The sequence below is a fragment of the Genypterus blacodes genome, unplaced genomic scaffold (genome assembly GCF_046128005.1).
Source record: "Genypterus blacodes isolate CSIRO-AG114 ecotype Tasmania unplaced genomic scaffold, CSIRO-AGI_Gbla_v1 ptg000214l_1, whole genome shotgun sequence".
NCBI classification, from domain to species: domain Eukaryota; kingdom Metazoa; phylum Chordata; class Actinopteri; order Ophidiiformes; family Ophidiidae; genus Genypterus; species Genypterus blacodes.
In genome coordinates this window covers 16,906-44,631 of record NW_027467013.1, presented here as the reverse complement: position 1 = coordinate 44,631, position 27,726 = coordinate 16,906, and the positions used below count along the sequence as shown (strand labels likewise).

Genomic DNA, 27,726 nt, shown 5'->3' with positions numbered 1-27,726 from the left:
GTGCAGCTGGAGTCGTGTCCCGGTGTTAAGGGGGTCTCCATGCGTGTGTGTGTAACAGCAGCGAGCGTGATAATCTGACAGCACTTAAAAAGAGTTACAAGGACACGGTTTGAGGTGTTCAACAGCTATGTGTCCGCGGAGGAGCTTTCCGGAACACTTACGCGTGTGAAGCAGTTTTCCCTATTCCCTGAAATATTCCAGCTTCAAGATTTGTAACCCGTGTTCTCTCTTTCTCTCTCTCTCTCCCTCTCTTCCAGCCGGTGTTGCCGTGGCTCAGAGGGTGGTGACGGTGGAGAGCGGCCCTCTGATCCGGACGGAAGGCTCCCACGTGACCATCTGGTGCAACGTGTCGGGCTACAAAGACGGCGTGGAGCAGGACTTTGAGTGGTCCATGTACCTGCCGTCCACGCCGGACAGGGAGATCCGCATCGTGAGCACGGCCCAGCCGGACTACGCCTACACCGTGTACGCCCAGAGGGTGAGCAGCAAAGAGATCTACGTGGAGAGGCTGAGCCGCGACTCGGCCGTGCTCCACCTCGCCAAAGTGCTGGCCGTGGACCAGGGCGTGTTCGAGTGTTACACCCCCAACACGGACGGGCAGTACCTGGGCTCCTACAGCGCCCGCACCAACCTCACCGGTGAGTGTTCAAACGCACACATTTAACACACAGGTGGTCTCAATCAGGAAGATCTGACTTATTTGCTTTCCCCCCCATAACTAAACATTCTTCCTGTGCAGCAGAATGTGTTTGTCCCTCTGCAGCAAGACTCTCATTCCCACTCTTTCAGAACACAGAGATTGATTTTTTGGCATTTATGGAGTTTATGTTCAACAGCCTATAAAGACCAGAATACCATTATTTATTGCTCTTGCCCATGTATGTGATTATTTAACAGTTCCCTGTGCTGGACTGATAGCAGCTCAGGTCTCCGCTGCAGGAAAACAGGCTCCTTTTTTTTTGTGCGTTTATTTATTTTTCTCGGTGCAATCCGTGGGAGGAAGTGAGCAAGCAGTAAAACAGCCCGGCGTAATGGCTTTGCTGGGATACAAAAATATGATTTCTAAGTTAACGATTACGCCGTAAAGGTCGTTGCAGCCTGTAAGTGTTGCGATTTCACTTAAAACAGAGGGAAATGCTGGAAGGAGCGAGTATGTAAAGCACAAATACAGAGATGGAAGACTCTCTCTCTCTCCTTCTCTCTCTCCTTCTCTCTCTCTCTCTTTCTCCCCCTTCTCTCCATTAGTACTGAGGCCAGACAGCTGTCACACTTGGATAGTTGGGGGTTCTATTCCCCCCTTAGCTTCACGCCTTAGCCTTGACCTGCTAATCACAGGGTTGGAGTGGAAACCACCGTCTGTTGGGTTTGCGTGCGTGCCAACATGTCATTCTGTGTGTGTGTGTGTGTGTGTTTGTGTCACTGACAAATACCAGCATCGCTTTTCTTTCCTGCGTGACTCCGAAGGAAAAGTTCTGTCGATAAACTGTGTGTTCTGCGTGTGTGTGTGTGTTATTATTAGGACCGTCAGCAGTTTGTGCCGTAGAACGAGCAGAATGATCCGAATGTGGGGCAGGGCTGAGGCATAGGGCACTGCTGACAGCACGCAGTATTTATAGATCCGTGTGTGTGAGAGAGTGTGTGTGTGTGAGAGCAGAGGTGTTGGGAGACTTTGTTATCTGAGCCCTCTTTTGTGTCTCTAACCTCTTAACCCAGTTTTGGGGGGGTCAGCAGTCCACAGCAGGGGGTCTCTCTCCCTCCCTCTCGCCCTCTCTTCCTCCCTCTCCTTTTCCTCACTTCTCACCCAGTCACTCTCCGTGATGGAGTGGCAGCTGCACGGCTGGCGCCGGGCCGTGACGGTCAAAACAATGCCCTGCCCCCCCCCCCTCCTCCCCTGACCGCGCCTCAGTCCTTCTATCCCTGGTATTGTCCTCTGTGTTCCTCGACCCTTCCTCCCTCCCTCCTCTCTCACATTCTCTCGCTCTGTTTAATGATAAAGGCCCTTTGCTAATGCGGTGATGGAACCCTGTGTGTGTGGGTGTATGTGACACAGGAGGAAGTACAGTGAGGAAGGATAAGAGACAGAAGGAAACTGTTTTGTGTGTGTGTGTGTGTGGAGGGACTTGGGACAATACATTAATAGAGGCTGTGACCTGAGTGCTATATTAAGGTGGCACCTTTCATTAAGGTGGATCTGAAGGCCCTTCAGGCAGCGGCCCGCTGCCTGAGGAGGGCCACCGGTTTCAGCGCTGCACCTGGACGTTGCTCATTGTATGCTCGTGTGTGTGTTTTGTATTGTTGTCTGTCGCGTCGAGTCAGACACCTTAGACGTGTGTGTGTGGCTGATTGCTTGGAAAGCTGATCCCTGCTGCTGTTCACACCTGTGAGACAGCTCGTCACAAAGGAGGGAAGCTGTGTGTGTGTGTGTGTGTGTGTGTGTGTGTGTGTGTGTGTGTGTGTGTGTGTGTGTGTGTGTGTGTGTGTGTGTGTGTGTGTGTGTGTGTGTGTGTGTGTGTGTGTGTGTGTGTGTGTGTGTGTGTGTGTGTGTGTGTGTGTGTGTGTGTGTGTGTGTGTGTGTGTGTGTGTGTGTGTGTGTGTGTGTGTGTGTGTGTGTGTGTGTGTGTGTGTGTGTGTGTGTGTGTGTGCGTGCGTGTGTGAGAATTTAAAGCAATCAAATGAAAATCAAGCCCTTCAGTGCCAATACTGCCCTAAGCATCTGAAAAGAATAATTGGCCAGTGAACAAATAGAGGATAATATCTACTAAATCATGGACTGGGCTTCAGGAAAGTCTGCTTACTGTAACACAGCCACTCAGGGACGGGTTGACATTTCCTTTGTTGTTATTCCACCGGGCAGATTATGAGTGTGAAAACAAGATGGCCTGCCAGCGGGGGAGGTGTTCCCCCAACCGTAAAGCTCCTGTCAGTGTTTAAGAGCGCAAGATCACAGATAAATTTAGAGCTGCCGTACCCAGGAACTGTCTGAACTCTGTGATTCCCCTCCGTGATGCAAAATCTAGGAATGAGTAAAGAATACAGACTTGAATTTAATACATTCTTGAGTGTGGTGAATGTACTGTGTGTGTACATGTTTGATACCTTTTGCTGAGTCTCTTAGTTTAAGTGTCTTTCTCGACGGAATGAGCAGCAATTTGTTCTCTGTTGTCACTGGTCAAGAGTCAACTGGCACAGCTCGTCCAGGTCAGAGGTCAACACTTCTGTCTCTGGGCTCTCCCGCTCCACTGATGTCTTGAGCCTTTGCTTCTAAAAACAGACTGGGGCCACACAGCAGTGATTTAAGTTCCGTCTCCTACACATTAACACATGTAGTGTGTATATTTGTGTGTGTAAATGTATATGTCTGTTGTTTCTGCCTACGCATCAGATTGCACAAGAAAAGAACAACAGGCTGACATTGCCGCCATGGCCGTCGTTATCCTACGCACCAGCCTGTGAGAGGCGAGAGCGAGTCCAACCGCCAGGCACCAGCTGAACAACAAACCCTCAGAGAGACGCACCAGAGTATCAGGCTGCTCTTTACTTACCAAGCTCCTGCACGCTGTCGCAGAACACGCCATGATAGTCGCTGTCACGGCGCTGGCACACGTACAGATTCTAGCCTCCACATTTGGCAGTAGTCACCCACTCTCAGCCCTCTAGTGATGTGTAATAGAGACGTGGTGCCAGAGCGTTGGTAGAGCTCCAAACAAGAGCCGTCTCACTCTCTCTCTCTCTCTCTCTCTCTCTACACCGCCGCCTTTGGACAAGAAAGACGGACGCCTTCAGAGGCGAGAGACAAATAGTTTCGACGGAAAGCGAGGGAAGATGGATAGTGTGAAGAGGTAGAGATAAGGACAATGGGGGGAGGGAGGGAGGGGGGAGACGTAATGGGGACAGAAGCTGCAGTGGGGGAGTAGGGGGGTGGGTAGTGAGTCGAGTGTGAGTGTGTGTGCGTGACCAATAAATGATGAGCTGTTCTTCCTGACTCCAATGTGATTGGTTACACCTCCCGGAGGCATTACCCACAATACAACTGGCGCTATACGGCCGCATTTAAATAGTCTCCGCCTGACGTGGCTCCTAAGGTTAATGTAGTTATGAGCCCATGTACAAGTTCTAAACGTAATTAGCCGGCACAAATTGAAGAGATTGAGAGAGAGAAAGAGAGAGAGGGGTGGGGAGGAGAGGAAACCCAGGACTCTCACTTCAGGCAAAATGAAAACGTTGGACAACTGTTCAGCTTTCTGGCACAGTACAGCATTTCTCCATCCACACTTTTCATTTTTATGACGTTTTGTGGCTACATCTCATTCCCTCTCATCTCAGCTGCCCTCCAGCTGCAATTCTGCTTAAAGTAGTTACACAGTGCCTACACAAGGTCAAAATGTACTTATCTTGTTTGTGTGTGTGTGTGTGTGTACGTGTGTGTGTGCGCGTATTTGTGTGCATATGTGCCAGTGCATTGCAGACTTTATCAATCTGTGTGCCCTGCGTTCTTGGCATGTGTGTGCGGCGTTTGTTGACTGTGAACAGCTCAGAACAGCAGCGTTGATTTGTCTTGGACTACTTGAGCCTTTATACAGCTGAACATACAGAGCGGAAGTGGCTGAATCGCCCTTCTGCTGAGCTCAGCATGTGTGTGTGTCTGTGCGTGTGTGTGTGTGTGTCTGATTTGTGTCTTCTCTACTGCCTTTCTTTTCATGAGGGAGTCGGCACTGCGCTGCCAAGCTGCACTCCCTACTTCACTTAATGAGAAAGACCGAATCGGGAGATGTCATCTCACATTCTATCTTTCACAATGGCTGACAGCAAGACCCCACCTCCTGTTTCTCCTGCTCTCCACTCCCTCTCCTCGTCTAATTCCTTCTCCCCCCTGCACCTATCCTAGCCCCCGTTTTCGATCCAGCTGGGTCCTCGTCTCGGCCCCCCTGTTGTTGTCAGTCATCCAGGTATATGGTTTTGTCAATAGAGCTTTCCCCTTGGTTTGATCACAGCAAAAAGGCACCAGGGTGATTGAAGTGCAGAGCTGAAATTGCTGTGAGTGTGCGGGGCTAGGAGAGAGAAAGAGGAGGGAGGGCGGCATGAGAAAGGGCCGAAGATGATGGTGTTTTTAGATGACACATACTCGTGTCAACTTGTATTTTCATCAAGGACTGTGATGTGAGATGTGAAGCGGCGCAGCGAGCATGCAGAGGAACAGATGAGGGAGCTTCTGCTGCTATTGATCTGGAGTTCAGGTCTGTGTGACGACTGGAACATTTTCTCTCTCTTGTCCACTGCGCACTGACACTTTTAGATTCCTCTCTCTGGCCTGACTGTCACCTCTTAGTTTCATTTACAGTTTACATCCCCTGCACTGTGTTTCCTCTGTCTGTGTGTGTGTGTGTGAGAGAGTGTGTGTACACATCCCTGGGTCTGAGCTATGGACCAGGCAGGAATCCAAATGGAAAGAGATTTTATCACTGTGTCTGGCTTGCACATCTCATCTACTTCAACAGACAGCTTCCTACTCAAAAATGTTCCTGCCACTCGGACACGACATACACAGACACACACGCGCGCACGCACACAAGCGCGCGCCGGGTTGCGGTCACACACTTTAGCAAGCTGTCAGTCAGGACAGATGTCACACTGGTAATTGAGCCTGGGAGAGACGGTGCTGTAGTGCTCCCATCAGAACATGTGCTTTCTACCGAACATCACTGGGGAAGACTTAACAACACAGCGGCTCGCTCAGGTAGACAACACAACCGCCGGAACACAACATGTGCCACTGTGAATACATAGAACAGAGGGAGCCAGATGCCTCCGTGTTTAGCAGGGCGACTTCAAATGGACTCGCTGTTTAGTCTTGAAGATGTTTTGTCGCTGGTCCAAGTCACTTGTTGTCTCAGGTGTCCTTGATGAGTGAGAACCTTGTTAGAGCAGCTTTCCGGGGCAAACGGTTGCGTGCTTTGGCTAAAATGTGGGCTGGAAAAGCAAAACGTTCCTGATCCAAGACCTCTACGAAGAAATTGTAGTGGTTTCAGATGTGCATTCTCATTAGTCGGTACATTTACATGCACTCGATACTCTTATAAACTGTGATGAAAGGCATGTATTAAGCATTGATTAAGCTGTGTACAAGCACAGGAATCAACAGGAGTCCACTTCACTCCGAGTGAAGAGGAGGGGTTGCGTAATCACAGTATGAGATGAGATGCACGCCGAGGTGCCTTACTTCAATTAAGACGTTTACATGCCTGAATGGATCGATTCACAATCACATCACAAGGTCTGATTCATTATCAGTCATCTGGTCTGCTGCTCAGAGGAAGCGTATGTCAAATTGTGATAATCTCAGTCACTTTAAAGTCAAAACACAACGTTTTACAAAGATGATTTGCTGCCTTGATTTCAGTATAATGGAAGTGGATGAACTGCTGCTTTGCTATTTAACTTCAGTGACGTCTGTTCCCTTGATACTATGATCCTCTGAAGGCCTCACTGTGCTGTATTTCAACAGACAGACGACCAAACAATATGAACACGTCCTTGGGCAGTGCTCACAGTTTTGTGGAAGAAGAACTTTGGTAATTGTTATTCCATTCCGTGCTGGTAGGGGACACCGGATGGTCACAACTCGTACGTAACCTGTGGCGACAGGAGAAAGAGACATACAATCAACTGAGAGAGGAGTTGGCAGTGGCTATAGGTAAAAGCAGACAAAGCAGACGGAGAAGGAGCGGTGATGTGTGCCAGCGTGGTATCTGGACCAATTACAGTCACAGGGATGTATCAGACGTTTGCCTTGCGGGTTCAGGATATAATATGCTGAGAGAACCTGAATCACTGCAACTCCATCTTGGCAAGACTTGTCTTTTTGCCCTGAACCTCCTTCCTCAGATGAAGTCTAATGGAGGCTCCGGGTGGTGCACATGTCTATCCGGTTGTCCATCATTTGCAAGCACATCGAAGCACCGAGCAGTACACCTTATAGAATGTACTTAAATAAGCGGACAGGCGAGGTGTGTGTAATGACAGAAGGAGAAAGCAAAGTGGGCTGGACCATTCTTGCTGAAAATGATCCACTCTGATCAGTAAGTTGTAGTAATTGGCAGGAAAACGATGGGCTATGTGTGTCTAAATACACACATAGCCCACAGACCCCATTTTTAAATATATTCGCCCTGGTAATTTACCCTGATGAGAATTAAAATGATGTCAGAGACGCTCTGCATTTAGCCCAACACCCACACTCCTGAGCTGCGCTAATTAGAAAGGATTTAATATGTTTACAAATGTGTTTGCGAGCAAGTTCCTCCGTCTTGCCGTACGTTGAATGCATATGTTTATGCGTGTTTATATAATGTTGCTCCAGTCGCCTTGATAAATTTAGGTACACACGAACCCCCAGGGGCTCCTCGGCTCCTCGCCTCCTCTATGTGAGATTAAAACAACAGAGCAGCAGTTTGAATATGTATGAATATGGATGTGGCGGGCGTGTGTTCGGCGCGTGTCGTTAAAGAGTGGAACTTGCAGTGTAATGGCCTCCAGGAGTCGTATGGATATGAGTGAAGTCCAGACTGGCTGCGGCGGCGGTTGCTGCTGCTGTATTGTTTGATGTTGACAGCTGCTTTGAAGCCTTATCTGAGCACAGAGGGGAGGAGAGGGAGGACAAGATGCTTTTTTTTTGCTCCAGGGTCATCGTATACTGTTGATAACCCTTTTGACACACAACCAAACTGCCTACACACACACACACCTGCACAGTCATTACCTCTAATGCATACTGGCAGATCAAGCTGACCTTTCAAGCACTCTGACATTCTCTAGCTGTAGGAGGATTCCCTTCGCAGCAATATAACATCTGCATGCTGAAGTGGAGCGGCGACGCCATTCAAGTCATCCGCTTCCTCCTTCTCTCCGAATCATTCTGTCAGTTGCAAGACTGCTGATACCAGTTAAGGGATTAGTATTGCTCCCACCTCGTTAGCATGCTAATCACAGCCTCATTATGTGGCGGTTTAGTTAAAATGCCTGATGTAAGGGATTCAAGTGTAGGCTTCAGCATGTGCCCAGGGCTGTTTTGGAGTGCCATTGTGCAAATGGAGGAGCAGTAAAAAAAAAAAAAAAAAAAAGTGGAGAAGCCTCAGAGGCTGAACTCATTTTGTTGAGATGGCATGAAGGCAGCAAAACGTGATGGCCACTGTTCTGTGCGACAGTAGCTAAAGGCTCCACCACACTGTGCAATTTCAGTGCTGTCGCAGATGAAAGATACTAATTAGAGAGTGAGAGGGTGGTGATTATCATCTTTGCTTGTCAATCCAAAACAGTGGTCGATATCTGTGAGCGTAGACGGGTGACGAGTTGAAACATTTCCCTGAATATTCTTTTTTTCCCCCCCTGCTTGTCATGTTGCTAGAGAGCATCAGCCACAATGTGCAATCTGGCATTGACCGACCTTGATACGGTGCCGCCTGGAACACGTTTACAAGCCAGGTCTGTCATTGTTATTGCACGATTTCCAGGAGGCTTATAGCGCAAACTACAGCTCTCAGATTGGAGGATAATTAGACCCGATCCAATATGTCAACTAACACAGTGACCCTACACTGACCTCTTCAGATTGATTTGCCTCCTGGTTCAACTCTCAGACCTCCGGCACACACACACACACACACACACACACACACACACACACACACACACACACACACACACAGAGGCACAATTAATAAACTAAACTGTGTCTAAAGGCATTTTCAAGGAGCAGTGAGTGTGTAGAGACACAAACTCTCAGCTGATTGAGAAGTCGACACACATATGGCACCTATGTCCCTGTCTCCAGCCTGCCACTACTGAATGGAGCGTAAACACGACTCTGTGTGTGTGTGAGTGTGTGACTGTGTGTGTGGGCGGTGATGGGGATGAGACACGTCTTGGACCGGCATATGCCTCGGCCCGCACAGTGCTGGCTGCCGTACAGACCAGACAGTTGCTCCCCTCATCTGCTGCACTGCTGGACGGCTGCCTGGTGATTGAGCCCTGCCCACCTCCATTAGACACACACCATCCACCCTATAATAGATTCACACGCTCACACACACACACACACACACCCCTACCCTGCTGCTCAGTGCTCCAGTGAAGCCGTACTCTTGTTGCCATAGTGTGTGTTTATACACAAAGCTTAAGGTGTGATCTGATTGATTCTGGTGATTCACACTGTACACTCTCTATTTGAGGGGCTAAGGCATGTGGACGTGGCTCAGAGGCACGGCTTTGTACTCTGATTAAAACGTAACGGCACATTTCGTCTGACTTACGTGTTCATGAGTGCACACACACGCAGTATAAAATGGTCAGATGGTCGGGGCTAAAACTGGTTCTATCCTCGGGGAAGTCTTTAATTGGTCACAGTGCTTTACCATCTGGGGCTATAGCGAGGGATGGAGGGAGAGAGAGAGAGAGAGAGAGAGGGAGGGATGGAGATGGTGAGAGGTCTGTAGGAGGAGGGGAGAGAGAGAGAGAGAGAGAGAGAGAGAGAGAGAGAGAGAGAGAGGGAGGGAGGGATGGAGATGGTGAGAGGTCTGTAGGAGGAGGGGAGAGAGAGAGAGAGAGAGAGAAAGGGGGAGGGCTGGATTCTGAGCTGATGAGTTATAATATTTGCACCTCCAGTAATATTAGAATCATTATATACTTCATAAATGCCATTAATAGCCGCAAGTGGGAGTGTGTGTGTGTGTGTGTGTAAGTGTAAATGTGCAGATGTTGTTCCACGTGCACGCAGGTACTTAGGTAGAGAGATCTGCTTTTGCACAAACCACGTGTGTGTGTGTGACTGTGTTTCTAAGTGTGTCTGTTGTAGAAGTGGGGCGGAAGGACTCTGGGTGTGTGTGTGTGTGTGAGTGTGTTTGTGCTGATGTTGGCGCTCCAGGTGCAGACAGAGCAAAACCCAAAGCATGGGAAGATGGAAAAAACACACACAGAGGCGGCGTCAGGGTGCATTTATCTCTTGCCCACTCTCTCTCTCTCTCTCTCTCTACTCTCTACTCTCTACTCTCTACTCTCTCCTGTCTGTGTGTGTGTGTGTGTTTGTTTGTTTGCATTTTGCTGTATAATGCTCTGAATCATGCACTTTATCTGGTATTCTGATGCATTAGCAGCTGGAGTGGGAAAGGGCAGGGACCGTGGCGACAGCTGGTCTGGAGCTGACGGAGTTAAAGAGAGAAATGACGGGAAAAGTGGAAACGGAATGAGGTTGATATTGAATGGTGTGGGTGTGTGTGTGTGGGGGGGGGGGGGGTGTTGTTTGCCGTGTTTGGACCTGATGAGTGAATCTTTGATGCTCCAAAGGATTTCAGTCATCCTAACACTTTACTGTGCGCGTCTCTCCTCAAACGCTCTGAGAGAGATTTGTCTTTCATACTCCAACCTCTTACCAAACTACCCCTCCTCTCACACTTTGCCTTTTAATCTCCTTGTTACTCTCCATCTTCTCTCTCTCTCTCTCTCTCTATCTCTCTCTCTCTCTCTCTCTCTCTCTCTCTCTCTCTCTCTCTCTCTCCCTCTCTCCCCCTCCCCGTCAGGCTTATATCTTGGCCGGTCCTCAGCTAGAAGACTTGTGTGTGTGTGCTCGCGTTACTTTGTTAAATCCTCTTCTCCTCCCCCCCTCCTCCCCTCCTAAACAACATCTCATATTTAAAGCTGCGGCTTCTCCATAAATTCCTCCCTTATCGCAACATTCAGCCTTTTAATTTCGCATCACCATTCTCCCGCTACAATAACAAAGCCCACTCCCTTTCTCACTCTGTCTTCCTTCACCTCCCCCTCTCACACACCTCTCCCTCGATCCCCGAGCGTGCACACACACACACACACAGATGCACACATTTGCCGGATAAGATCTTTAGCCATAAAAACTACCATTAAAATAAATAGGTTGGTAATAATCTTAACACCCTATAAAACAATTAGGCTACCTTAAGCACATGATGAATAAGGCTGATGCTCCTGATTGTTGTGTCAGTCACTCTGCTGCTTTACATAGACTTTATTATTCTCATCATCTTATCCACTTTGCATCCTGGCTGTCTAATAGCTTAGCGTGGATAGATGCTTAACATCCACCTTATTAAACCTGACCTTGCATTACCTGCACACACACACAAGCACACACACACACACACACACACACACACACACACACACACACACACACACACACGTCATCCTTTTAGACGGGGATACTGACTGTACACATTGTGACACAGCATGTGATGCGGTTTGATGTTTAAGAGTCTGTGACCCAGTCAGGTGAAGTCGTAACCTTGGAGGAAAAGAAAGTTTGGGCAAGCAGAGGCAGGCACCTTAGTCACTTATACTGCTGTGTGTGTGTGTGTCTCTGTGTGTGTGTCTGTATGTGTGTGTCAGAGAGCGCTGTCCCCTTAAGGTTCACTGTGTGTTTCGGTGTCTGTGACGAAGTGAGTTTCTGATTTTGATCTGCCTCTGCTTTTGCCTTCAGGTTATAATGAGCTGTAATATTCTATCCTTCTCTCCCCCCCCCCTCTCTCTCACCCTCCACCCCTCCCTCCCTCTCTCACTCAAATCATCATAAAAATGTCTGCTCGCGCTCTAAGTCAGCAGTGTAGAAGACAAGCAGGAGGAGGAAGGGAAGATGAGAAAATGGAATAAGTGATAATTGGGTGGCGAGAAGCAGCTTGACTTACGCATAAGAAACTCACCAGACAATGGCACAGAGAGGGTGTATGTGTGTGTCTGTGTGGGTGACTGTGTGTATGTGCGAGTGGGGGGTAGATGGAAGAAGGCTGAGTGAGGACAAAATTGCGAGGAGGGCGAAGTGGGACAGAGCCTGGGAAAGAAGAATGACAGTGTGCGGCGACAGGAAGGAGGCGGTTCAGAGACCCCTTTATTAAATGAAGGACCTCTTTCCTTTATGTCTCTGTGACCTATGTATTTTAACACGAGACACACACATGCACACGCGCGCCCACACACTGGCACACTTTCGCACACCCACTCAGAGTGATGTTCCATTAGCAGAGGACCTAACAGCTCCTTATTGAAAAGCCTGTAATGGCAGCTGTACGATTTCTCATATCCTGTTGTCCCCTCATGCCCCCTCAGCCCCCCCCCCGTCTCTTTATATATTGAGAAGATTGGATATGGTGTCGTATAGGATTGTGTGTGTGTGTGTGTGTGGGATGGGGGGGGGGGCTCTTTCATCAACTCAGGGTAATGTGAGATGTGTGAAAGACAAAGCAAGATATAAACACTTTTCTTTGTTTTCTATACATATTCAGTTTCAGATTTTGCGTGCGTTTCATCATTTCCCCAATCCTCAAAGTCAACGAAACGCTGCTTTCATTCCGACACTGTTTCAAATCGATTTGTCAACAAAGTACGAGCGAGTCGGACGCAGACATTTTCAGTTGATGAGTCTTTTTTATATCTTTCTTTATATCGAGGGAATAAGCTATTAGTTCTTAGTCACAACAGAGAAAGTGACGTCTCTTCTCTTGCGTTATAGTAATATCCACTAAACCTGCTTTGGTTCTTCAGTAGAGTCTGGAGATAACTCCCACAAGACTGCACTCCATCTGCACAGGGACAATCATTCTGGAGAAAAGTTTTTTTTTTCAATTACATGTCTGCCAAACTGATTAATAGAAGAATTCCTGTGACTATTAGTCCTTTTAGTCAAGGACGGTTTTTACTTTGTGCCCATATAGAACATAATGTGGCGGCGAAAGAGAGCTGGAGGCTGGAGGGCTGTTGCTTTTTGCCGGCGAGATGAATGCCACGCGTTAGACAACATTTACTCAATGTGCCAAAATGTATCCAGCCATGGGAAAATCGCTCAAAGCCCCCAGCTGACTCGGCATAAAATATCTGCCGGCTTTGCAAACTCTGAACTGTTAACTAAACATATGAAGGTGCACAATCTGATCCAAACGCAGGATGAAACGAAAAGGCTATTTTTTTTGTGTTTCCTTCTTTTAGTAAATGCATCCCAACACCTCAGGTTAAGAGGAGAACGTAGACGCAGAGAAGAGAATAAATCATCTGCAAACAAATAAATGGGTTGGTCTGATTTGTGCAGTTAAGGGAGTTTGTGTTGAAGTCGGCAAAGTCCTAGCTGAGCAGAGGGATTAGGCTGCAGCAGCACTTATCACCTACTGAAGGCTGCAGCACGCTTAATCCCAAATACCTGACAGGAGTTGGGTGGAAACTCCCTCTGCAACGGTCAGATTCTTGGCCCCTCTGCATCCAGCATTTCTAACATCCTGACTGGCTCCTCTGCCCCAGTCTTCCCCTCTTCATGCACAGACTGCCACTCTGGTTATTCCTATACATCAGTGTGTAGAGAAACAAACAAAAACACACACAAGACAATAGGATTCTTGTTAGAAGTGAAAGTTTCTGCTGTTGTCTCTGTTCACAAAATGAACAGCTGACTGACTGAAAATAATAAAAAACCACAGGAGAACATCAGGAGTACTCTTGTTGATATTAGAACATCATCGCCGTGGCAACATAGGGTACAAACAACGCGGAGGGAGCGCGTCTTTTATGCATGAATCAAAACAACACGAATACTCTGTTGCTGTAGTTGGCGGGTTTGTCTGATCATGTGCGCGTGTTGTATTATAGATGGACCCCCTGCTGTGGCTCCCATAGCCCACGCTGCAGCCTTCAGCTAACATTTCCTTCACCCGGGCTTTGCTCTCCTTTGACGAGTGCTCACGCGTGTCTCATCCATAGCTCCGAGGTGTGAACCCTTACTCTGCTTTTTTCATTCCTCACTTAACTCTTTAGCCTGTCCCGCAAGGTGCAAACACACTGGTTGCAACGTTTCAGAGCCCGACAGGTGTGTGTGTTTGTGTGTGTGCATGTAATGTATGAATGCATGTGAATTCAACCATTTGAAGTAGTGGTGACAATTACACTCTGTCTAAATCGCCCCCACCCCCCCACACCTCTATCTCCATTTCTCCTCTCCAGTTGAGCCTCTTCATCTTTCGTTTTGACTCATCATCAGCTCTCACAGAGACAAAGAGATGGAGGTGGATGTGAATGAGCAACATATTGCACATTATTTTGGACAAAGACGGGTCTAGATATGTCATTTGTGTATTTATGTCTCTTCCTGTTATTTCCTGGCCTCCCGGAAGGTTGTTTTTCTCCAAGTGCGTCTGTTTGTTCCGGGCTTTCATCTCAGGAGTGACGTCTGCTTGGTGATGAGGCCGGACTCACATGAAGTTGCGCTGAAGATCGCCCACTCACTCTGTTTTCCTCACAGCAGAACTCTCAGTTTCACAGAGTAATTATCAGTAATTAGCCCCTTGACTTTGCCAAATGGCCATTTGCTGTGAAGCAACACATACACACACTCACGGGGCCCGACACTTGTGGGCTATTATACACTGAAAAGCGGTGAAGGTTGTGGTTGTAGCCGAACTACAGAACTCCCCGGAATCAGCCTGGTCAGTGTGGGGGTTAAAAGCTCTGACCCTGTGCTGTAATACGGCAGCATTCTGAAAATCATTCATCGATTCTGTTGGTTACCTCATTGTCTCATTTGTTCCAACTCAATAGACAGCACACATGAATTATCTTAAGCCTTCATTAAGCAATATTGTGATGTTTGAATCCAATAATGGAGTGTGAAAGGGTCATTCCTTGTTCTCTCTACACGTCTGCTCAGCTACCAGGCTCTGCTAAGCTCCGTGTGATGGAATTCCTTCAGCTGGTTACATCAGTTTATGGTGACCACCCGGCATTTTGTATTCATAGGGAACTGAAATTACCTGAAAGCTGCAGGGAGGGATTGTGAAAGCAGGGGGGGGGGAAGAGCCGATGGCAGCGGCCGGCTGTTTCCACACTCTGTTGCTCTCTGGCTTCATTAAACACCAGGACACATTTTGTTTCCCCCCACAGTCCAAACACATGCAGGTTAGGGGAACTGGAAAGGCCAATGTGTGAACGACTGTGTGTTTGTGCGGGATCACCTGGTTGGCGATGAACTAACTGATCAGTTCCAGCTTTCCACACCCCTGCACTGGATGTAGTGGGGCTGTGTGGAGTAAAGTCTCCTACTGTCCTTTTACTGTGTGCTTTTTAAAGGATAAATTAGTTTATTGTAGCACTTTACTGTTGGAGTTATTGATCATTGTAATAATCTTAATGAGGCTTTGTGTTGAAAAAGTTTGGATAAACCTAATTGAGGTCGTATTTGAACATCTGTGTACAAAGAACACACCACACATGAATAAGAAGTTGTCCATCTTTGGAAGCTTGTGTCTGACTAATCAATGCTCGGGCAAGTTTCGAAGGCCATGCTGGAGTAGAAGCTTAAACTGGATCTGAGACCGTCGCTCATGAATCATAGTAGTTCCTGGGTTCCCGGAAAATAAATGTTTTGCAGCTCGTAGCTCTTAGTGACCCTGGCATCTGTGACTGGAAGAGGCCATTTCTACTAAACAACCTGCTCCAAAACAGAAATTCTGTCTCATATCAGGATTGAGAGATCTCGGGAGCTGATTAAATGCAAACTGGCTATAAAACACAGTGAATATGAGATATATATTTTATAGGTTTGTATAAACATGTCTGCAACCGGATGTTAATGTAGCTCTGTGTCTGCTGCTTGTTTCCACGAACCTGCTGTGAGGTTTTTCTGCTCCATTGTTGACAACATTTGCTTCATGAGGTTTCGAGCAAAAACTTTAATACAGAGTAAAGTAAGTTAGAAGTGCGCTAACCTGACATGAAAACTGGCAGCTGTGTGATTGCATAGAACGAGAGGAGGTGTGCCAGCAGAACAGTTGGAGTTGTGTTAGCACCCAGAGGGCAGTGAGTTGTGTTGTGAGTAATAGGTTGTGAGTCTCACCATTGCTTCCTGTAATTAACCGATCCCAAGACAAAACCACAACAGAGAGCAGAGCGTCTTAGGGGGCCGCCTCCAGACTGTCTGACATTTTTCCATCCCTACAAACACAGTCACACATGAACACACACTAGGGGTGGGAGGGAGACGGGACATCATATGCGATGACACCAATGTTAGAGCAGCCGTGAAATGTCATCTAGTATTAACGAGGATATTTTTCCGACTCCTCGGGACGCAACTCTGTTTGTTTGTTTCCCCTCCCCTCCTTGTACATGTGGCTGAAAGGAAGGGAGCCCGACTTTGAGCCGTGCTGTTTGAGTTGATGACGCACTTCTGTCCAAAATATATCAAGCTGTACGCAGGAAAAAATCAAAAAGGTTAAAAATCACTGAGCATTACTGCACACCTGGGTGCTATTTAAAGCGATTGAAACCGTCTTGGAACTTCCGTATCCAAAATTACTTGATAAACTTTCCCTCTGGCGACTCTGGGGATTCTTTTAAAGGCTTACACAACTCTTCCTGCTAAAAATAGTGCTGTGCTGTTACTGCTTTTTGTAATCAAATTAAAAGAGTGCCACTCATGAGAAGATTCCTTCACCGGGAACGGCTCGTCTCTGCAGTGTTGTGCAGTAGCTGTGGATTCATGATTACGTGAATCGCTCCCAGATTTCCCCCAACCAAGCGGTGAGGTTACAGAGTGCATAATAATCCCATGCAAATATGGATAATTCACTTCTAACAGGAGCACTCCACTCGTTTTAACACAGTTTTCATAAAGTGCACTGTAAATATTGATAGTATGATTTTCTTGGTAATTGCAAAACCTTGTATTGCTCGCGTACGTAGAACCACTCCAGAATAGAAGCCAAACTAATTAGTGTTGCTGAGCCTAGGATGTTTTTGGATCTTATTTATTAAGGTAAACTACATTTTTTTCATGTTGTTAATTTTGCCATATTGTTAGTGGGAATAAAAAAAAACATCACCCCAAACACCTAGAGACACACAGACACACACACACACACAGGCATACACACACACACACACACACACACATACACACACACACACAAACAAACATACACTTATTTGATTTCTCGCTGGTGTCTGTAAGAAAGATTACTACACAATATGTTCTTGTTACTTCAGCACTTCTTGCACATACTGCAGTGAGAGATCAAAGATGTCAAAATGTACAGATCAGACCTCAACAATTGCCTCTTTTCCTTCACTTCCGCGTCCTCCTGTCCCGTGCGTTTCTTTCCCGGCGTGCGATTGTGTTCCGCCAGCTTGAGGGATGGCAACCGTCGCTCACTTCAGAGGGGAGCTGCTGCTGGAGTGAGGGAAGAGCGGCAACGGAGGGGGATGAAAGTGAAAATGCAGATGAGGTAGAGCAGGAAGAAGAGTACATTTAAAGATTTACAAAGGATTGACAGCCGTGTCACTCAAAGAAAAAGCGGAATAACACAGAAGGGCTTTTCCTTCACACTCACACCGAGTCTGCCTTTAAAATGGAAAAAATACCTGAAATTCATAATAAACAACTTCACTTCTCTACGATACTTAGATGCTACCACATATGAGCATCATACCAATGAGGACAAGCACCTCAACTCTATGGAAACACAATTATATATGTACAGTATATATAAAACAAATTGGTTTTTGCTGCACTATGGTAACAGTTAAATAACATTTTGAGTGTGAACGCCCTGAAAAGGCGTTTGCATGAATTCACACATATTAATAAGTAGGAATAAAGGAGAAGAATGTTTATTAATACCTGAACTATTTCTGTTTCTCATCTGCATTTTGATCCCAGGTCTGCATCTTCATTCCTATGATAAGCGACACAGAAGGGTTAAAAGAATGCAGCCTTGGACCAAATTGTGTGTGGTCGTGTGTGTGTCTGTGTGCGTGTGTGTCTATTTCATACCATCTTGTACTTTCCTTAATCCTTCTTAGGATTTTGAGGTCATGGGATGATCGCGGCGTGTTTATGACCTTAGCCTGACCCTTTACATAGAGAAATACTGAGGCTGGATGGGGCTCTGCGATTGGTTCCCCGCCTCCCCCCGAACGCATCTGTGTGATCGTCTGTGATTGGCCCTGAGTTAGCAGGAAGTCAAGGTGTTTGCTTTCTCCTGAAGAAGTGGGCCAAGGGACGTGAAAAATGAGCTCCCCGATATACACACGCTGCTCCCCTGGGCCCTGGAGGGTGGGGGGGGGGTCTCAGGATTGGGTAGGTGTGTGGTTGTTATGGTAACTCCTGGCTGTTCGAAGAGGCCCTCTGCACGGTGTGGGAGTGTTGCTACGGCAACAGCAGGCTGTAGCGTAGGTGTGTTGTTGTGGTAACAGTATGTCTATGTGAAGCACGCGCATCACTCAGCGTTCACCAAAATGTCAAGAATAAGACCGAGCGTCTGCAGAGACGTTTCACGCACAATATGACTTTAAATCATTTTTCTGTCCCTTCCAGACACAAATCAGGCTGCAGATCCACTCGTTTTCCTCAACAGCCGAGTATTTAAAGTCATTAGCAGATAAGCAAAACTCTTTATTATTGCCGATACAAGCCGGCTAACGTTCCCATGCTACTCATTTTATCCCGCAGCCAACAAACAAATCTATCAGCAGAATCTTATTTTATTGACGCCCCTGACTACCGTTTCGCTTCCCTGGCTGCTCAGACTATTTATCAAACACTCAGTGCAAGGTAATTGAGAAGTGTTTGCGAGGCCACACTCACTCCGATCTCATCAGTATTCTTCAAATCGCTTCAACCTATGATATTTATCACAGGCAGTTGTTTACTCTCATCCGGCGTTGCAGTTTATAGCTCGGGGATGCAGCAGCTCATTGACGAGCCGCTGACCCACCTGATTACTTCCCCCCTTTTCTTTTCCCGCCTTTCAAGGTTTTATTGTTGTTGCTTTCTGCGAGTGTCTTGTTAAACTTCAGTAAGCAGATGTCAAGCCTCCCTCCTCCACCTCCTCCTCCACGTTTTGTTTTTTTTTCTCCCCGTCTGATCTCGCTCTCTTTGTTCATCCGCTACTTTCATTAGTTTCACAGACGCATGCAGACATCCTGCAAATTAACACAATACGCGACGATTGTTCCAAAGTTAGTTTCAGGCAGTAGAGTGACATGGAAGAGGTAGAAGAAGTCACGTGACTAATTATAAGTTGGAGTCTAACCTACACACGCACTGCAGTCAATTTTAAAGTTTTAGATTTTTTGGTTTTGGCAGCCATTAAACGATAAAGGCTTTTAATCCTGTTCTTCTTCTTGTTTATTGCTTCTCTCTTCTTCTTTTATCGGCGTAAGCTCAAAGTAATGTGTGTGTTACTCCTTTCCCTGCATTTCTGCTCAGCGCTCGCACACACACACACAGACATGTCCATTTGTTGTCTCCACAGTGACAAACTTCCAGGGGTCGGGGGGGGGGCAAACATCTTGACAACCCGCTTCACGAGAGAAACGCCACACAATCACTTCAGTTTCCTGGCGTCTAAGCTGCGTCCATAGTGGCAACATGTCAACGGCAACTTTCCCTCTGTGTTGTTTGCGCTATTAATTTTATTCTAGCGTCGCTAAACTGCTCACTGTTGTCCATAGTCGGTTCTTTACACTGATGTCTTTGTGTGTCTGTGTATGTGTGCGTGTGTGTGAAAATATGTTACTGCTAAGACATTCTGGTTTGAGTCATTATAGTTAATTAGATCAACCAATTTGTAGTGGCAAAAGCAAGATAGCATGCAGACACACACTGTCTCTTTCTTCTCTCTTTCTCTGTCTCTCTCTGTCTCTCGCTCTTTCTCTGTCTCTCTCTCTTTCTCTCGCTCTTTCTTCTCTGTCTCTCCCGCTCTCAGCCCAAATTCACTCCGAACAGATTGGAAGTATTGGTTTCCACTACAACCTCGTGACCTCTTTGCCTTAGAGTGCCATTCCACATAAAGCTCTTGAACCTCAGGTGCAATGCTTTCTCACACTCGCTCGTACTCACACGTTGCTATGGCACCCATCCAAAATGATTGCATTACAAACTCCTCTCCAAAGGAATACATGTTTGATATTTGGAGCGTTTCCAGCCTGCTTTGGGAAACAAACCACCTCTCTCCCACACGCGCTTGTCCCCCCCTCTCTCATCCTCTCTCTGTTCTCAACCATCTGCCTTCAAGTGCGTCCTCTCACCTCAGTTAAACTGGAGCCAGTTGAGCTGCGATGGGTTTTCCACAGCTGTTTGTGTATGTAGAGTGTGTGTCTGGATGCCTTTTTTGGAGAATGTTCAGTGAGAGAGAGAGACGGAGCGAGACTGTAAGATGTTCGGCGTTGAACTGTTGTTGGATGTGGTATCCCACACGGAGTTAGACTGGGACCGGAGAAAAAAAAGTGCTACTGAGGGTCTCTGGAGGCATCTGGCTGTGTGAGATAGAGGAAATGCCATCCGTGCACGGTGACATGTGAATGAGGGAAGAGAGGGCAGGCAGTGTAGAACAAATGCTTGGATTCAGTAACACTTTTTTCCTGTGGGGAGTAAATCCATTTTTGATCCAATCGGAGGAAGATGGCCTTTTTATTTTCACTTCCATAGTTGTAAATGAACCCAAAATAGCTTGGGTTCCTCTCTGGAACAACACTTGTCACAATTTACCAGGATGTTTGAGGATTTGTATGACATAATGTTAACGCCTAACCCACACGTTTTACCTTATGCATATATACAGTACATACATAATATATAAGTGTGTGTGTGTGTGTGTGTGGGTGTCGCTTTGCAAGAACACTGTCTATGAAAGGAGGAAGTCGGTGTCGAGCATTGTTATTCTGTGTGTGTGAGTGTTCAAACTCAAACTCAAAACACACACACACACACACACACACACACACACTGAACTCATGGAAAGACTGCTAGCAGCACCTCCGAAGGTTTCCCAGCATGCATCACTCTTCCCACTCACAGTGCTACTTTGTTTTCCCTCGATATTGAAATAATCTATTCTCCCTGATTTCAATGATTTGTGAGAAAATTAACTTTTTCTTCTGCGCTAAACAATGAATCAGTGTGTACTTGAAATCACACCGTGCTTATTTTTAAATCCACTGCAGGGAGAAATACGGATTTTCATTTACTTTAATGTGCACTTTAAACATTGATTTCCACAGTACAAATATTTAATGTCAGTGTAAGAAGCTACTTTCTGAAGAAGCTTGTGCTGTAGCTAGCTACTTTATTAAAAGAGTAGATTAAATCCAATTTAACTACAACAGGTATATTTAGTAAACTGTGTGTGTGACATTGAACCAACCATACCAGGGGCTTTTCAGAAACAAGTCCCTGTAACTTGAGCTCTAGCTACACGAAGCTGAATGTTTTCCTTTTTCCCTTTTTCTGCAGTCATTGCTGACTCACTGTCAGTGACGGCTCCAGCGCAGACGCTGTCCAAGGTGGAGGGAGACACGCTGCAGCTGACCTGCGAGGTGTCCCGGACCACAACGGCGCACACGCACTTGTCTGTGGGTTGGTACCTGCGTTCCCCGGAGGACGGAGACGCGGCGCCTCAGGAGCTCGTCACCTTGTCCAGGGACTTTGTTCTGCGCTCTGGCGGACCGTACAGACAGAGGATGGCAGCAGGGGACCTCCGGCTGGACAAAATCAGCATGACATCCTATAGACTCACCATTCACAAGCTGCAGCCGGTGGACCAAGGCCTGCTGTACTGCCAGGCCGCGGAGTGGATCCAGGACCCGGACGGCAGCTGGTTCGCAATGACACGCAAGCAGAGCGACAAGACGCAGCTCCGCATTCAGCCAACTGGTGAGTAGAGACGAGGTGGTGGAGACTCTCTGGAGGGTGAACCTGAGAGACGCTCAACATGCTTCTCTCCTGTTAGGTCCTCCGCCCCTTCCTGTCCTTTTGACTGACAAATATTCATGCGTGTTGGGTTGGCCTTCCTTTGATTGCTGATCAGTATCTCAGACTAAGCTCATTAGCACACTAAAGGAGCTTAACTAAACCTCCACAGACTCCCCCCTTTTGTATTTACATCTGTTTGATGGGCATCATTACAAGCATACCCGAGAATCATTTAACAGCTCCCAGCAGTGTGGGTGTTTACTGCGGGAGACCTATGGCTCCTGTGTGTATCCCCTCGGGCAATGAGCGATCCGGAGGGTCAAAGGACAACAATGGGTCACTGGCCGTCGATGCGTCACTCCTCAACCCTCGCAGTCGGTTACACCAGAGCGGTCTCTGAGCTTTGAGAGGAGGGAGATCGTCCCATGCAAATGAGAGAGGGAGTGACGGAGGGGAGGAAGTGTAACAGACGAGGGAGACAGAGGGTCAAGTCAGTAACAAGGGGCGCGGGATGGAAGACTGTGGGAGAGACAAAGCCTGTGTTAGCGTGTCTCATAGAGGAATATAGCCCTTATGATAATGGCTTGGTAATAAGCTGTCAGCCTTTAAAGCAGATGGACTAGAAACAAAGGGGAGCTTCAAACTCTCGCACAGACGGCCTTTTTACCCAATCTCCTGAAAGTAATGTAATGACATCACGGTGCTCAGTTTCACGCACAGAAAGAAGCTCTTATCTACCAAGCGGGGCCATGGAGATGTGTGATAAACTGCTTTGACATTAGCTGAATTACCAAGACCATATTCACTGGTGAATGTCTCGTGCCAGTAAATCAGTTCAAAGTGGAATCGTTTTGCATGTCTCCATTAAGCATCAGATCCGCTCTGGACCAATACAACTTGATGGTGCCCCAGATAGTGCTGGGGTGGGTAGGAAGAGCCAGAGAGAGCCGGAACCCGGAATGTAAAGCAAGTCTCTCAGATGTTCCCCAGCAGCTTCTGGGGAGGAGACAAAAGGCGCAAAGTGCTCCCGTCTCAGCAGCCTTCGTCACTCTCTATCTTTCCTGTAATCTATAATGGATGAAAGTGTTGTTCTGTGGCACAGAGAGAGAGAGGGAGAGAGAGAGAGCACAGCAGCAGAATAGTGCTAATGTCACTGTGAGAGTTCGTATGTGTGTATATTCGTTTTGCTTTTCTGTGAGCTTTTATTATGAGCCCATGTAGCAAGGCTGAACTTGTGTATTTTACATTGGGAGAGAGTGAGAAATTTAAAAAGAGGACAGCAACAGTGCAGGTTCTCTATTAGGCTGTTAGAATAAGAGATGGAGAGGATCTCAAGACAGCCCCATCACTTACTAATCACCTTCAGCCGGCATCAGAGACCAGAGCCACGGACAGAATCCTAATTTACCTCTTCATCCCTCCCTCTCTCTCTCTCTCTCTCTCTCTCTCTCTCTCTCTCTCTCTCTCTCTCTCTCTCTCTCTCTCTCTCTCTCTCTCTCTCTCTCTCTCCCCTTATTTTCAGCAGTCACGTCTCATCACCACATCTTCCCCCTGCTCCCTCACTTTTTCCTCTGTGCACCCCCCCCTCCCTCTCTCTCTCTCCCCCTCCCCCTCTTTGACCCCTCCTGCTCACTCTGCCACTCACACTCCTTCTCTCCCCCCCTGCCCCTCCTCTAATGAGCTATAAACGCTAACATGTGCCGTGCCTGCGAGGCCGTCTGGTATCCCGGGTCTGTGCATCCTCTCTGCTGAACTCCTTCCTGTTAAACACGGCCCTAATTGAGTTCCATGCTGAGTGGTGGCCGTATCCTTGTCAGTGCAGGTCACGGCTCCTTCAGCTTTGCTTACCCTCACGCACACTTGCACACACACGCGCACACAGACACACATCCTGTTCAAATGCTGTTATACAGTGTCCTGCTGTCGTGTAATCAGGCAGTAGATAGACCAACCAATGTGTCCTTTATGCCGACATGTATGTGTGTATTTCAGTATTTATTTGTATACATGTATGCGTGTGTGTGTGACCAGTACCCCCACCCCTAAGTCATGCTCACCTGCATAATAACCTCCATACCACTTCAGGCTTTGAACTTGGGCTTCTCAGGAAGTCTGCAGAGTCGCAGCTGGAAACAAAAGTCTCACTGTCAGGCAGAGCAAACATCTTGTCCATCATTTGCAAATTCATATTACAAATAAAGGTCATCACACACACACACACACACACACAGAGCACGCTCCTACAGACACACGCAGGCAACAGGTATAATTATTCAATTTGGTGGAGCAATATTTGTCCTGTCTGTTCTGTCTCAAACTGTCACGAGGAGAAAAGGAGAAATGATCCGTCCGTCTGTCCGGCTCCGTCTCAGCCTGCAGAAGAGAATTTTAATTAGATGTGTTTTTTTATGATAGAGGTGAAACCAAGGGGGAGAGCAGAGCGGGCTGAAAGATCAGCGTTTTACTGTCTCGCTGCACCGCATGACCCCGACCTTTCTTCCTCTTTCTATGTCTACTTTCTTTCACACTGAGTGATGCTGTTTTAGTGCCCCTCCCACCCTGACCTACAGTTCTAAGACCACTCTATCTCTCTATCTCTCCTGCTCTGTCTCTCTCTCTGTATGTGTGTGTAGGAATACAAAGTACACCATTGCGTGAATGTGTGTAACAGGCAAAGCGGTGTAATCTGTTTCAGTTCTAGCCCATTCCCATACACCAGTCATCGTCTGACAAAAGCTGACAACAGATGCATATTGTTGTGAGAATGCAACATCGCCTCTTGAAGAGGATCCGTCTTCCTCCCTCTCACCCACGCCCTCTCATTCTGTCGCTTTATTCAGATTCTGGCTTTGTGTTCAAGGCTTTTATCATGTTTTTCTGTATATCTTACAAAAGCCATTCAGGCATCCTGTTATTTCCTTTTATTCAGTTTTTTTTGCAGTTTTTCCATGGGTCCTCTAACCTTTACCTTTCTTTCCACTCCCCTCGCCCTCCTTCTCTCTCCCTCTCTCTCTCTCTCACATTTCAGATCGGGACTTCAGCATCCAGGTAAGCACGGAGCGGCGGTCCTTCACGGCCGGTGAGCCGCTGGAGCTTCGCTGCACCATTGAGGCCCAGAACGTCCCCGAGCGCTTCTTCTCGGTGTCGTGGGTCTTCAGCAGCTCACCGGTGGCCGTGGTGGGCCCCAGCGCCGTGCCTGTCCTGGGCCCCGATTATGTCACCCGTGCAGCTGCCGGCCTAATGACCGTGACCAAAGAGAGCGAGAACGTGCACCTGCTCAAATTCCAGCGGCTGCGCCCCGAAGATTCCGGGAAGTATATCTGCCGTGTGACCGAGCGGGAGAGGACGCCGACGGGAGACTTCATCGACCGCAGCAAGAGGTCGCGTAATGTTCAGATCACAGTCCAGCCAATCAGTGAGTATCGACGTGGCCCCAATCACACTGCCACTAATGGGCCTTCTTAACGGCAACTTAATGTGTTCCTCCTCTGTCCTGAAGTGTTTTTCCCCGTCTGATATGGTTTCTATTATTTTGTCGCGTGACTTGTTAAGAAGTGTCACTGCAGCGTTTTCTTTTCTCCCCCATTTTCTTGGCCCTGGCGAGGTGTTATAATACTACAGGAGCATAATGGAGAGCCCAGGCTGAACTACACACCATGAAATGAAAGCATGGAGAAAGGGAAGCGGCAGACAAAGACACTGACCTCTAAAGAGCCTCTGCTAATGTCTTATTTCAAGTGTGGGGGTGGGTGGGTGGGGTGGGGGGCTTTCTGAATTGGACTGAGTTGTGCGGTGTGTGTGTGTGTGTGTGTGTGACTGAAAGCCAGATGCAAATTTACAGTTGCGCTTTCCAGATCAAGCCCACAATCCCTCTCTGTCGCTGAAATGTCAGCTGGAAAAGTGCCTCTCCATCAGTTTGGGTTCTTTGGCGTCACCACACCGTCCCTCCCTATCTCTCCCCCTCGAGTGCGTCTCCAGCTGGGACGAGCGACGATAACACACAATGACTATTGAGCAGCGTTCCCCTCGAAAGCAGCCCAATACTATGTTATCCTGACGTTCTGCACCCTCTGCTAAATCAGCCTAAAACAATGGCCCTGGGCACGCCGTAGTCTCCTGGGAATCTCTCTCTCTCTTTGTACGGAAGGTTTTGTTATTCCAACAAAAGACATTAATGCTCTATAAAGGATGTTTATGGGGTTTGCAAAGGATGATAGCCGCTGTTACTGGAGGAGAACTCTTTGAACCACAACAGACGGGGTCAGGCAGCGGAGTCTTATGCACAAACTGCCCTCTCATGCTGCTTCTCTCTCTCTCACACACACACAAACACACACACATATACAATTACAACATGTGCAGCATCAGTGTTAATTGGGGCAGTGGCTGAATGCTGGTAATAGGGGGCGGCAGGGGTTAAATCTGACAAGTCACAGGCAACTGGAGGTGACAGCAAAGAGATTGGATGTAAACACTCGTGATGTGATGAGTGCTGATAGGTGAGTTTACCTTTGCAGAGAGAGAGAGAGAGCGAGAGAGAGAGCCTACGTGCCACAGTGGAGGTGGAAATTGAAAGAGTTGCGCTCTAGAATGGAGAGCAAATCTGTGAAGAAGAGAGCAGAAATTGAGGTAAAAGTTGTGCTGAGATCATGTCGGGGGATCTGTCTCATTTCAGCAGAGAGGGAGAAAAAAGAATAGAATATATATTTCATTGAGTGAAAATGGAGTTGCAGGGATGAAAGAGCGAAAGGAAGAAAACCCTTCATCATTTTTTTCCTTTTTATTCGTTTGAGGTTGATAGAAGTAAGACGGGGGGTTTATTCCTTATTCACAGAGAGCCGGCGCTTATTAGTAGGGACGCAGCAAAGCCTGGCCTGCGGGAAGAAGGGAAGGAGAAAACCTTTAGCCACGTCTCATAGAGACCAGACCACCGGGGCTAAGGAGGCTTTTAGGGCGAGACGCTGAAGTGAGCAGGAGCAGGGAGAGAACGCCGTAGAGGGGCTGTTTCAGGCTTTGGCCTCCGTCTTTTCTGAAGTGTGATTCTTCAGCGGTTGAGCCTTGTGATCTTTGCCCGTGTGGACTCCAGGAAAAAAAACAAACCCGACTCAAACCCACCTGAGCCAGTTTCTCGAGCTGTCATCTTCATGTGCCTGAGGCCTGTTACAAAACTGCTTATGGGGGTCTCACACGTACACACACACACACACACACACACACACACACACCTTACTCTCTAGTGATCCAGTTCAACAACTTGTTTTTATCATCCGGGTCTTCCCATATTGAGAGTTTAAACACAGACGGCGTGATTCTTTTGTCTGCCACAAACACAAACTTTTTCCAACTCTAACTCTTGTCTGGATCTTTCCTCCATCTCCTTTGTGTTCCTTCCCCCTCTTTCCCCAGAGAGTAACATCACCGTGTCATTGTCCAGTAACGCCTCCGAGGTCCTAGAGGGCAATGTGATCCAGTTGACCTGCTCGGTCCACTCTACCGCAGGGCCCCTGTCTGTGTCGTGGCAACTGACGGACAAGCAAGTGAGCGAACTCGCCCAGGAAGTGGCCTCTGTGGGTCAGGACGGCATCGTGAGCTACAGCCCCATTTACAAGAAGAGAGCGGCCTACGGGGAGATACTGGTGGAGAAGGTGCGGGCCGACATGTTCACGCTGTCCGTTTACAACGCCTTGCCCGGGGACGAGGGTCAGTACGAGTGCACGGCCGCCGAGTGGCTACAGGCCGGCGCCGAACCGGAGGTCACCTTGGAAAAGACGGGAGAGGATTCAGCCACCAAGACCGTCACTGTCAAGACTGTCGGTAAGTTTATGCATTTACATTCACATATACAAATTTGGCACAAAGTCAAAGTGACGTACACATGAGATTATAACAAACAACAACAAACAATCACATACTGGTCTTCTGTTGCCAGGTAGTTCACGTCACTGAGGATTACAATAATAATTCGTAGTAAACAT

General features: G+C 47.6%; 1 protein-coding gene across 1 annotated transcript in view; it reads left to right on the top strand.

The window, feature by feature from the left end:
• Positions 1-27,726, top strand: part of igsf3 (immunoglobulin superfamily, member 3) — a 59,173-nt gene that overhangs the window by 14,548 nt on the left and 16,899 nt on the right. Inside the window, exons 2-5 of the mRNA XM_076169873.1 lie at positions 258-638; positions 21,293-21,712; positions 24,780-25,166; positions 27,158-27,565. Coding sequence (XP_076025988.1) covers positions 258-638; positions 21,293-21,712; positions 24,780-25,166; positions 27,158-27,565 — 1,596 coding nt within the window. The remainder of the gene's footprint in view (positions 1-257; positions 639-21,292; positions 21,713-24,779; positions 25,167-27,157; positions 27,566-27,726) is intronic.